Raw genomic sequence first — 13,226 nt, forward strand, 5'->3', positions numbered from 1 at the left:
CAAAAGAGAAACAAATCTTTCCTACTGATGAGTCAACAGGGTCAACAGAAGGTAGGCTCTGAGGGTCAGGTCTTTTACACGTTCCTGAATAACATAGCAACACCTGAGGGAATAGCATCTAAAACAATTGCAAAATCTTTAGGTGTTACAGGGACCTTGTAAAGTGATAAGAATTCTTTATAACTGAGTAAAAGACCCTCTGCATTTACCAGTTGGCTCACCAATAGGATATTATTTCGGAGCCAATATTCTAAAAACAGAGAGGTATTTTTATACAATATATCCCAATTATTCCATATATAATATCTGTGTGGAGAAAAATTGTGTTTATAAATTAAGGACCATGACAAGAAAACCTGCCGATGAAAAGCAGAAAGTTTCACTGGAACTTTGTCAATATTATAATTGCAAGACAACATGAAGTTAAGGCCACCAAAAGTAGTGAAGACATGATGAGGAATACAATTCCAGATAGAAGTGGGTCTTCTTAGGAATTGTTTTATCCAATTGATCTTAAAAGTATTATTTAAAGTAGTGAAGTCCAGAAAATTCAGTCCACCATTCACAGAGCAAGAGGAACAACTACTTCAAGGTCTCAGCGAATGACGTCACCGATTGAAACGCTATTAGTGCGCACCCCGCTAACTAGCTAGCAATTTCACATCGGTTACACAAACATGATAATAACAGGCCTGCTAATTGTTAAATTACACTTTCCATCCTTAACTTGGAAGGTCACTGTCCCTGCGCTGAACGCCTGTGATTGAGACAACGCTAGCTAGCCAATGGGAGCGTAGTAGAACGCCCCTCTGAATTACGGGGTTTGGTTTTGGCTTAACTGCGTTGGGAAAAAGACGCAGATATTCCAGTCTCATTTGTAGTAGGATGTCCCTTAGGGGCATCCGTACCTATGTAGGACATGCAAGGGTTAGGTTAATAAACAGGCTGGAGCTAGAACCTCGTGGTCTCACGTCTTTATTTTAGATCATACTACATGGTGTCAGAAGTGGTTTTAAAATTCACATAAACGTGAAGGAGGTACCAAGTAAATCATACATTCAGGCTGTTTCAAAGCAGGGAGGGCACAGTGTTGGAGATAAAACAGCGCATATCATTATTTTGCTAGCTAACTAGCAAGGGCTAAGCTACTGCTAAGCAACATGTTGCAAGAGGAAGAAGCTGGCGGGATTTCAGGGTTTGCGGCTCCAAGTTCAACGGGCTCTGGCGCAAACACGGACAGGCCAGTGGCTAGTGCTGACGGATTTCGCATTAGTCCCCCAGAGAATTTGGTTTGTATGGACATTCAAAACTGGCCGAAATGGATCAGGCGCTTTGAAAGGTACAGGGTAGCATCAGGCTTAAACGTGAAAAATTAGGCATTTCAAGTTAATACACTGATCTACTCTATGGGTGATGAAGCCGAGGATATATTAAATGCTTCAACGTTGACAGAGGAAGAGAAACTTAACTATAGTGCCATTAAAGACTGTTTTGAAACACATTTTGTAGGGAGACACAACATTATTTTTGAGAGAGCTAGGTTTAATATGCGCAAACAGGAGCAGGGTGAAACCACAGACAGTTTTATCACAGCTGTTCACAAACTAGCAGAACATTGTCAGTTTGGCGCGCTCAGGGAAGAGCTGATCCGAGATTGGATTGTATTTTGGATTCCCAACTTACCTTGTCCAAAGCTGTAAACCAGGTTAGGCAGAGTGAGACAGTAAAAAGACAGCAGACGATACTGCGTGACAGCAGCTCCTTGCAGAACGAAGAGAGTGAGGAAATACATGCATTTTCATACAGAGCTAAAAAAACGGAGGGGAACACAGAACAGAGACAGACGTGGAGAAAACAATCACAGACAGCACCAGTAGCTAGTTCAAGTGTTTGTCGCAAATGTGTGAAATCCCCTTTCCACAGATTGCCCAGCAAAGGATGCGGAATGCAGGAAATGTCACAGGAGAGGACACTTTTCAGCTGTCTGTCGATTAAAGCAAATGCATGAGGTTTCAGAGGAGGTACAGCAGGACAGCATCCTTCTGGGAGAAGTAAAGGGAAACAATACTGGCTGGCATTCAGACATTAAACTCAATGGGGAGGTTGTGTCATTTAAACGAGACACTGGGGCAGCAGTGACAGCTATCCCAACTAGGCTGTATAGCTATAGCAGAGATTGCCCTTTGCTCTCTACAAACAAAAAAACTGTATGGGCCCAGTAATAACATTTTACCAGTGGAAGGGCAGTTGGTGATTAAACTGGAGAGTAAAGACTAAAGTGCCATCCAGCCTGTCTTCGTCATTGACTCTCTAGCCAGACTGTTGCTGGGGCTGCCAGCAATTGAAGCATTGCATCTCATTGAGAGAGTGAGCGAACTGGAGGACCCAGGTGAGGTTTTCAAAAAGAAATTCCCAAAAGTGCTTTCTGGTCTAGGACGGATAGAAGGTGACTACAAAATCCGCCTGTAAGAGGATGCTGTCCCCTATGCCCTTACCACCCCCCGCCGGGTGCCTATCCCTTTATTGGCCAGAGTAAAGGAAGAGTTGGGGAGTATGGAAGAAGTTGGGGCGGTGTCTAAAATAGAGAGTCCCACAGACTGGTGTGCAGGGATGGTGGTGGTCCCAAAAGCCAATGGGGAAATAAGGATCTGTGTGGACATGACTAAATTAAATGAGGCACTCTGCAGAGAGAGACACATCTTACCATCAGTGGAGCAGTCACTGGCTCAGTTGGATGGCTCACAAGTCTTCACAAAGCTGGATGCCCGCTCAGGTTTCTGGCAGATACCGCTGTCATCAGAGAGTAGGGCACTCACAACGTTTATAACACCGCTTGGCCGTTACTGTTTTAATGTTTTGCCATTTGGAATCGCTTCCGGTCCTGAGCATTTCCAAAGACGTATGTCCCAGCTGTTGGAGGGGCTGAGGGGGGTCAGAGTCCACGCGGACGATGTGCTCGTGTGCAGAAGGGACAGAGCAGAACATGATGTAAGGCTTACGCAGTTCTGACCCGACTCCAGGAGACTGGCCTGACACTCAATGAAAAATGCACTTTTGCACAATCAGAGGTCTTGTTCTTGGGACACAAAATCAGTGCAGCTGGAATAGAGCCGGACCCAGAGAAGATCAGCGCCATCAAAGATATGCCCAGACCCCAGAATGTGGCTGGAGTCAGGACCTTCTTAGGCATGGCCACATATGTGGGTAAGTTCCTCCCACAGTTCTCAGATACAACCAAATAGACATGAGAGACTTACTCTGAGAGACTTACTAGCCAAAGAGAATGACTGGTCATGGGGTCACATGCAACAGGTAGCGTTTGACAAATCAAAGGAGATCTGGCCTCACAGAGAGTGCTGGCCCAGTACCGTCCCCACGCTAAGACAAAAGTATCAGCAGATGCATCATCCTTTGGGCTAGGGGCAGTCCTCACACAGATGCAGGACAACATGGAGTGGCGTCCAATAGCATACATCTCCCGAAGCTTATCCGACACAGAGCAAAGATATGCTCAAGTGGAGAAGGAGGCGTTGGCTATCACATGGGCATGTGAAAGGCTCAGCCAATACCTTATTGGCCTGCAGTTTACAGCAGAGACTGACCACAAACCACTGTTGGCTCTGTTAGGGACAAAAGCACTGGACGACTTGCCTCCCAGAGTTCTGCGCTTCCGCCTCAGATTACTGAGGTTCACCTACAAGATGGTATATATGCCAGGGAAGGCACTGATCACAGCGATGCACTCTCCAGGGCCCCAATTAAACGTCCATTATCAGAGGAGGAGCAATGTCTAGAGGGTGAGGTACAGGTGTCCATTAATACAATAAGGGACAGTCTACCTGCATCTCAGACCAAACTGCAGCAGATTGCAGAGGGGCAACAACGAGACCACATCTGCCAACAGATAGTGCAGCAATGCAAAAAGGGATGGCCCAGGCAGAAGGAACTGCCTCAGCTGCTGAAGCCCTATTGGGTTCACCAAAGTGACTTCCACTGTAATGGAGACCTTCTCATGAAAGGACAACGGATAGTTATCCCAGAGACTCTACAACCAGAAATGCTAGACAGAGTGCATGATGGACACATGGGGATAACCAAATACAGACTGAGGGCTCAACAGTCAGTGTGGTGGCTTGGTCTGAGTACTCAGATTGCCAAGCTGGTGGCCCAGTGTGAGGTCTGTACAAAATGTCAACCTTGTCATCCAGAGCCATGATGGCAACGGAGCTGCCAAAACGGCCATGGCAAAAGGTAGGGGCAGATATGTTCTATTGGAAAAATGACACTTATCTGCTAGTGGTAGATTATTATTCAAGATACATTGAAATAGCAAAGACACCCATAACCACATCAGCTGGTGTTATTAATGGATTAAAGTCAATTTTTTCCAAGCAAGGTGTCGCTGAGGTCCTGGTTACAGATAACGCTCTCCAGTTCTCTGCGAGCTCCTTTTCTGCTTTTGCCGCAGAATATGACTTCATACATGTGACCAGTAGCCCCTACCATGCACAGAGTAATGGTGAGGCAGAGAGAGCTGTAAAAACAGTCAAGGAACTGCTGAAAAAGAACAAGGATCCATACAGGGCTCTGTTAGCTTACAGAGTTACACCACTGCATCATGGGCCGTCGCCTGCCGAGCTCCTGATGGGTAGGAGGCTGCGTTCCCCATTGCCTGTCTCGCCGGCTCAGCTTAAACCCCGATGGCCTAACAGAAAAGCCTTCGCTGAGAGGGACAAACGGCTGAAACAAACGCAAACTGGAGACTTTAATCGGAGACACCGTGCTAAGGAGAGGCCAGAGTTGACCGAAGGTCAACGCGTGTGGATTACAAACTCAAAGACACCAGCAATAGTGCTGAGAAAAGTGGGTGCCCCACGCTCCTATGTGGTGGACACAGGCTCAGAAGAGGTATGAAGGAACAAAACACACCTCAGAGCTCTTCCAGATCTACCAGCCACACAGACCGAGGCCACAGAAAATGCACAAAAAGAGGGTGAAGGAGAGAGAATGCTCACAGAGCCACAAGCTCGCCCAAAAAGGGATGTGAAGCCACCAGAGTGGCTGAAAGACTATGTTACGTGAAGAGAAAACATACTGCTAGGGAACATACCCAGCAAAAAGAGACTGTACCTAAAAGTTAATGTTCATACTGTGTGATTTAATGCTTTCACACTGTTTCAGGATGGGACGTAGCATGTTAGAGAATAATACTGGTTTCCAAATTGCATTTCAGTTATGCTTCAGTGGTTATGCATGTTGAGTTCTTGTTCATGGGAGAGGGGAAGATGTAGTAGGATGTCCCTTGGGGGCATCCGTACCTATGTAGGACATGCAAGGGTTAGGTTAATAAACAGGCTGGAGCTAGAACCTCGTGGTCTCACGTCTTTATTTTAGATCATACTACATCATTTACCAGTGTTCCTTCCACCGTGAGGATGGGCTAGCTCAGTTAAATACTAAACACAACATGATCGAAAATAATGAAGTAGCCTAGCCTATATACGAAAGAGCTCTCCTCAAAATCAGGACAAACAAGAATGGCGTGAAGTGAAGCACAGTTTGGTGATGCTGATAATTGCAGCTTCTTTCCATTACAGCAGACTGGTCCAGAGATGCTGATACTCTCTCTCTCTGTCTGTCTCTCTTGCTCTCTCTTTATTTCCAAACAGACAATCATTAGCTATTCCTAGACCTTTGACCTTTCACTCACTTCCGGTTTTGCCTTTGACATTATTGACCGTAACCTGTTGTTGAAAAAACATATGTTATGGCTTTTCAACCTCAGCTCTGAATCCACAAAAAGACAATCTATCTAATAGAAATGAAAGGTTTTACTTTAATGGAAGCTTCTCTAATGTCAAACATTTAATGCGTGGTGTACCGCAGGGCAGCTCTCTAGGCCCTCTACTCTTTTCTATTTTTACCAATGACCAGCCACTGGCATTAAACAAAGCATGTGTGTCCATGTGTGCTTATAATTCAACGATATATGCATCAGCAACCACAGCTAATGAAGTCACTGAAACCCTTATCAAAGAGTGGCAGTCTGTTTTGGAATGAGTGGCCAGTAATAAACTGGTCCTGAACATCTCTAAAACTAAGAGCATTGTATTTAGTACAATTCATTCCCTTAGTTCTAGACCTCAGCTGAATCTGGTAATGAATGGTGTGGCTTTAAGGAAGTGGATGGCTGCAAATGTTCTACTTTTAAACTCGGACAAAACAGAGATGCTTGTTCTAGGTCCCAAGAAACAAAGAGATATTCTGTTGAATCTGACAATTAATCTTGATGGTTGTACAGTCGTCTCAAATAAAACTGTGAAGGATCTTGGCGTTACTCTGGACATTGATCTCTCTTTTGATGAACATATCAAGAATGTTTCAAGGACAGCTCTTTTCCATCTACGTAACATTGCAAAAATCAGAAACTTTCTGTCCAAAAATGATGCAGAAAAATGTATCCATGCTTTTGTCACTTCTAGGTTAGACTACTGCAATGCTCTACTCAACGCTCAAAAAGGATCTCTAAGGTCAGGGAGTGTCCATTGGTAGTTAGTTAACATGCTATCTAACTGATCAACAATTATAGGTACAAGGTATATATGCTATCTTATTGAACAAGCAACTTAACTCAAATAATGATGTGTGCTAGGCATCTCTCTCCAGGTTGCTGTGCTGCTTGGCTGGCTAGCTGCTTAATGGTTTCCTCCAGATATTGCCACTGTACTCGCACACACTGCAGTGCACACTGCCACCATCAGCTGTGTGTCTCCACCAGTCCCAGAAAGTCCACTCCTTGCATATGTACTGTAAATATGATGAATCATAGATTGGCAAAGAAATCCTCTTCATCTTCACTGTCCAACTGCATTGTCACGGAGCTGGAACCAGCAGTAGAGGATGGAGTGGCCTTAAAGCTGTACGCTGCTGTGGTGCCAAACTGCTGCTGAACTTCACCTGGTAGTTTATGCTGGTAACAGGTATCACCAGCCAGCTTCAGTCCATACCGCACCAGGAGTATGGAGTTGAGAGTGTGCAGTGACATTCTATTTCTTAACTTTGACTTGACCACACTCATTTGGCTGAACAGCCGTTCAACCTCCGCATTTGAGTGTGGCAAGGAGAAGGTAGCGAGTGTAGCTTTTCTTCAAATGGATTTGACCCAGAAGAGTCCGTGTAGTTATTGACTTAACTCCAAAACTAGACTGTATTTTCAGTTGAGTCCTGCCAAAACAGATGGATGTTTCTCCATTGGGAAACAATTTTATAAATTGTTTGGGGCCGGTATCCCAGTAGCTCAGCTACTTTAATCATTTGAGGGGTGTCTTTATTGTGCTTTAGCGTTTCCTTAACACTGAACAAGGCCATGTTTCTCAAGGCTTAAAGGTTGTCTGGGAGCCTTGCTTGCGGCTCCTTGCTTAAAGCAACAATGTAGTTGATGCACCGTCTCTGAATGACCTTTTTGTCCTCTGGCGCAAGACTGAGTTGGTACACCGTGCTCTCGAAAAGGTACCCAAGGTATGGTGATGGACTGAGATGTCCATCAATGGCATCCTTCAGGACATCCATTTTTGCCATAGGGTTGACTACTCTGCTGCAAATTGATGTTAAGAGGTGTACCAGATTGTCCAAAAGCTTGACAGGATCTGTTTGCTCTCCCTCAAATGACTTCACTGCAACTTGTACGTCAGACAGGATTGATTTCAAGAATGTCAGGTATACACATAGTTGGTCTTGTCCATGTACATGGTGAGGAGCACATCCACCATGTAGCAATGCTCACTGGCCTTGGTCACCTCAAAGTGGAGTTTCAGTTCTTCCCACCGGCTCAATATATGAGTTACTGCAGGCTCAATCGATAGCCAACGTGTAGCACACACTTTGGTGATATACAGGGGTTTCTGGCCACAATTAATGGCGGCATACACTGCTTTGTACATCTTGTGCCATTTTGGGGAAATCGAAAACCATTTGTAGGTTTCCCTGATTAAGTACTCAACACTCCTAGGGATGGTTTCTTTGGATGCTGCACTGACAGCCAATTGTAAAGACTGGCACACACAGCGGATGAGTACCAAATTGGGCAATGCACATTCTTGTGCACCCCGTTGTGCACCCCAGTCATCACAGACGCACTATCAGTGCCAATACCCTGAAGATTCTCTTTTTTAAGGTTACATTTCTCAAGAAACTCAACTGCCGCCTTTGCAATTGATCTGGCATTGCCTCCCTCCAATTCATTCAGACCAAGAAAGGTGGACACAACGGTTATTTTTTTAGCACTGAAATACCGAATCACTACACCCAGGTATTTCGAGACACTGACATCAGTGGACTCATCCAAAAGGAGACTGAACTTCTCATTCCCCACATCTGATGTTACTCTTTTGAGAAAATAAGGAGCCAATACTCCCCTAATCATTTCTGGGGACTTGGTGCAGTGCATTTGGAAGTTTGTTGCTGTCACGGAATCTGAAAAGGCAGCTTTGCAAGCCATACCTAAATGTTTGCATGCTAGCAGAGAACAATGCTCCGCAATGGCCATTGGCATAGTAGCTTCTGCTCTTTTGCAGTTATCCACTTTCTTAACCAACTGTGGTAATGTAGACTGCGTTGTGGGGTTGTACAGTTTTGATTGATTTATATGCTTTGCTGTAAAAACAATGGTTTTTTGATGTCATACATTTTTGCAAGTATATCTGATTTACAGTACTCACAGTATGCCCAACAATCATCCCCAATTACTGGCTTCAGCCACCCTTTAAATTCAGCTACAGACTCCTACTCGTTTCTGTACTTCTGGCTGTACAGTTTTGATTGAGACATGTTGGTTGATGTTGTAAGTTCTGTTCAAGATCAAACATTTGTGACCAAATATATTCATTGGGTTTGTCTCCTCGAACGCACACTACTGCTGCTACAGTCAGCCAACAATGATTTACAATTTGCTGAAATTGCTGCTGGCCTGCTGCTGCCTGTGCACGAGCTGAGCGCCTGCTGCTGACGTCACTCACAATGCACTTTTGCAGCCATGCACGTGTGTTGTGACAGTGTGTGACAGAGAAAAAAACGTTTTTGTGTCATTTAGAGGGAAAATGCATTTTAGCGTTTGAGTAACTTTTCAAAAGTTGCTAAAAGTTCCAAATACATTTTTAAAAGTAGCTAAATGTGTTGCTAGGTGCTGTTTGAAAAAAGGTTGCCAGGGTACTCTGAAAAGTTGCTAAATCTAGCAACAAAATTGCTAAATTGGCATCACTGGTCTCATCCCCGACTCTCGATATGTTCATTACTATGGGACAGCTGTAGATCGAATTTGAATATTTAAACATTGTTTTTAATGTCAGAGAGACAGTCAGCAATGTTAATACAATTCTCGGGAGCATAATGTCACAATATACACGTTAGAAATATAAATAATTCTGTTTGTGCCATTGAAAAACTAAATGCACAACATAAACTCAACTGAAAGTCAGTCCACATCACATGCTCATTCAGTGAGTCCATGTCCATTTATCCAGAATGGATCCCTGTCATTTTCCTCTCCTTCCGCTTTACAAATCTGTGAATAGCAATGTGGCGGATACCCAGCAGGAATGCACTTAAACTTTACAGTTAAATTGGTTTCAGATGAGGGAAAGCATACAGGAGATGAAGCTGCTTTAGATCATTGTCCCTCCTAGCCACCAGCAGCTGAATGATGTGAGAATGCTGTTCCTCCAAGCTCGTCATCAAGCTCGAGACCCTGGGTCTCGACCCCGCCCTGTGCAACTGGGTACTGGACTTCCTGACGGGCCGCCCCCAGGTGGTGAGTGGTAATACATGTATCACTAGCCACTTTAACTATGCCACTTTGTTTACATACTCATCTCATATGTATATACTGTACTTGATACCATCTACTGTATCTTGCCTATGCCGCTCTGTACCATCACTCATTCATATATCTTTATGTACATATTCTTTATCCCCCTACACTTGTGTTTATAAGACAGTAGTTTTGGAATTGTTTGTTAGATTACTTGTTGGTTATTACTGCATTGTCGGAACTAGAAGCACAAGCATTTCGCTACACTTGCATTAACATCTGCTAACCATGTGTATGTGACAAATAAAATTTGATTTGATTTGAATGGCAACATCTGGTGGCAAAAATATATATTACACTCAAAAGCATTTGACGTTGCAAACACATCAGTTAATAATATTTATTTGAATTTTTTTAAATTTAACTTTTATATAACCTATGATGATCACAATATGACATTGATTGACAGATTGAAATGTATTATTTGCTTTGTATGCTACTGCACTTTTGTAGTCTTTCAAAGCAGGACTTCTGTATTGACGAACATTGTGGACTCCTTATCTTGATAGGCTAAGGAAGAAATCTGTGAATTCATATCCATTTCAGAAGCAAACTATAGAAGTGGCCCAGATAGAATACTTTTCAAATGATATCCTTTCCTCTTCCCTTCCTTGGAGTAATCACTGATTCAACATGATTGGATGTGTGTAACAGTGAAGAAGGAAGTATGCATTTAAAGTATTTAAACATGGCCCGTACCTGACATGAACAACAAAACAAATTGATCGGATTTTCCATGAGTAGTGTATTAAAATCAATGTTTACATCCTTAGTACTCTGTCGGCTATTTGTTGAAATAAACGCTTATCCTAATTAAGGGGGCTTATTTTATTGTTACACCGGAACAACCTTGGTTGGGATTTAATGCAACACCAAACGCTTTTCCGGTCTCTTTTCACCCACCCATAAGAAGAAAATGGTGAGTGGAAAAATAGTCGGAGATGTATCGTACAACATCTATTTCTGTATCTGTTTATTTTACCATAAATTGTTGTGATTTGCGACTTGTAATCACAAATAATGGTTTCTCATCGATATTGTTTTTGATGCAACGTTAGATGGTGTATAAAAACCTTGAATGTTTGCTCGTCTAAAAGCTTGATGGCTATCTTGCCTATTCAGCTAGTTAGCTTGCTACCGGCAAAGTAATGTGCTCTTTCAACTAAAGCACACTTTATTTCGTGTGAAGAATTTACTATGCGTTATTCACGAGACTTAAATAAATGTGAACATGTATATAGCTAGCGAGCTCAATGCCTATCTACCGGTAGTTAACATGGCTAACGTCAACTTTCTAGCAAAGGAAGCATTGTTAACGTCAACTTTCTAGCAAAGGAAGCATTGCTAACGTTAGCTGCCTTGCCTCAAGCAAACTGAATTAAGTTGCCAGGAATTTGACTAAACGTTCGTAGTCCATATTGATAACCTCAGCATACAGTCAGCAGTGAGGCAACTGACAAATTCTCTGCAAATAATTACCAGTCTTGTCAGTTATGTTTAATGGAAATGTCTTTACATATGTATTTCAGTGATTATTTCTTGTTGGCTGAGACATGATCCCGACTTCTCCGTTCATGCTCACTGGATGACAAAGATATTTGGCTAAATTATGGACCTTGTGTGTTTCAGACGAAGGGTACATCGTCCTTCGGAAAGCGGCGTAATAAGACGCACGCTCTGTGCCGTCGCTGTGGCTCCAAGGCTTACCACCTGCAGAAGTCGTCCTGCGGGAAGTGTGGGTATCCCGAGAAACGCAAGAGAAGGTGTAAGTGCCATTCCTTGAACCATCAATTGATTCATTGTAAAAAAATAAATAAAAAACTGCTATATTGTAAACAAGATGTCAGACCTGTGAGCATTCTGTCTCAACTTGTTGAATAATGAGGGTTGTTACTGTCTTACTACTTACCTTGTTGACATGTTAGAATATTTGACACGGTGCATGCAGCATCACACAATGTTTACTGCCCAGTGTCTTGTCAATGATGTTTTCAATACAAATGTCTGAACATATGAATTTCAGTGATTCTTACTTTGTGACTGAGACGAGACCGCAACCTCTCCAAGTATGCACATTAGTTGACAGCTCTTTCCATAATGTGTGCCACCACATCTGTTGACCGGAGTGAGGATATTTGGGAATGTTTGCCTTAAACCTTTGATCCTGCTTTGTGACAATTTTTGTGTACTGACCGGTCTTTCTGTAGACAACTGGAGCGCTAAGGCCAAGAGGAGGAACACCACTGGGTCTGGCCGCCTGAGACACCTGCGAGTCGTCTACCGCAGATTCAGGTGAGCACTCATATAAAGCCAGCGGTACACAGTACTGCTGAGATTATTTTTCTTAATTTCCTGGAAAACTAAGGTCATTCAGTAGGGCACATGGTAAAATGTTTGGATCTGAAAATTGCATTCTTACTGGACAAGTTCAAGTTGGACGCTATTCCCCTTTCAAAGCGTTTTCTCCTGTTTCCTGTCTACTCTCACTGTGATCCTGGTTTGTGTGGACTCCAGCCAATCATTAACATTAGTGCAGTGGTGTCAAACTCATTCCACGGAGGGCAGTGTCTGCAGGTTTTTTTTTTTTTTAGGAGTTCCTTTACTAATTGGTGACCTTGAATGGTTAATTAGTTAGGGTGGGGAGAGAACCAGCAGACACTCGACCCTCTGGAGAAATGAGAACCTGCAGGACTGGCTCTCAAGGGCCTTAGTTGGTCACATGCTAAAGACATGCAGGTCATTCTACAATGTGAGTTTAATTGTGGTTGTTGATGCTCTGTTATATGTGAATTGATCTGAGTCTGGTTGTATCCCCCTGTTTGCGCTGTTACAACTGTTGCTTTGAAATAATGCTAGCGGAAATGAGCTTGCCAATTATGTCACAAAATAAATGTCTGAACTGATGATGACAGATTTTTTTTTTTTAATTTAAAGATCTTTACTAAAGCGAGCTTCACTGCCCCATCAGTTGTGACATAGGGGTCCCTGAGACGAGTTCTGAAAACCACTGACCTGGGAGCCATGTAGAACTACGTATTCTGTCACATCTGTTTATGGCCATCTGTTACGTAGTTGAATCAGCACTAGCATATGCATCCAACAGACTTCCACAAATAACACCACAAACTGTGAAGACCACCTTGGTGACTGTCAGAAATGTTGCTTATTACCTTAGGTGATCTGTAAGGTTTCAATTCGTCTTCTACATAATGTACAGATGTCATGTTTTCTTTCCCCATCTTTTTCAGGAATGGGTTCCGGGAAGGGACCACCCCAAAGCCTAAGCGTGCTGCAGTGGCTGCCTCCAGCTCGTCCTAGACACACTTTGGATTTACTTGTTTAAATAAATGTGCTGTTGATA

The 13,226-nt window shown here is 43.2% G+C and overlaps 1 protein-coding gene and 1 non-coding gene across 2 annotated transcripts; both read left to right on the top strand.

Moving 5' to 3' along the window:
• Positions 1-10,678: 10,678 nt before the first annotated feature.
• On the top strand, positions 10,679-13,226 carry LOC135518199 (large ribosomal subunit protein eL37-like). Its single transcript, XM_064943176.1, has 4 exons — positions 10,679-10,784; positions 11,495-11,630; positions 12,073-12,157; positions 13,114-13,226. Exons 1-4 carry the CDS (start codon positions 10,782-10,784, stop codon positions 13,181-13,183), a joined length of 294 nt encoding a protein of 97 aa, XP_064799248.1. The 5' UTR covers positions 10,679-10,781; the 3' UTR covers positions 13,184-13,226.
• LOC135518693 (small nucleolar RNA SNORD72) lies at positions 11,839-11,917 on the top strand. Its single transcript, XR_010452229.1, has one exon. It is a non-coding gene; the product is annotated as a small nucleolar RNA SNORD72 (small nucleolar RNA).

Source organism: Oncorhynchus masou, chromosome 28, assembly GCF_036934945.1.
Source record: "Oncorhynchus masou masou isolate Uvic2021 chromosome 28, UVic_Omas_1.1, whole genome shotgun sequence".
In the NCBI taxonomy this organism is placed as follows: Eukaryota; Metazoa; Chordata; class Actinopteri; order Salmoniformes; family Salmonidae; genus Oncorhynchus; species Oncorhynchus masou.

Bases quoted from the DNA above. Each gene is read 5' to 3' on its own strand.
- LOC135518199 (XM_064943176.1), top strand. The intron at 11,631-12,072 runs GTAAGTGCCATT...GTCTTTCTGTAG, and splicing joins CGAGAAACGCAAGAGAAGGT to ACAACTGGAGCGCTAAGGCC. The intron at 12,158-13,113 runs GTGAGCACTCAT...CATCTTTTTCAG, and splicing joins GTCGTCTACCGCAGATTCAG to GAATGGGTTCCGGGAAGGGA.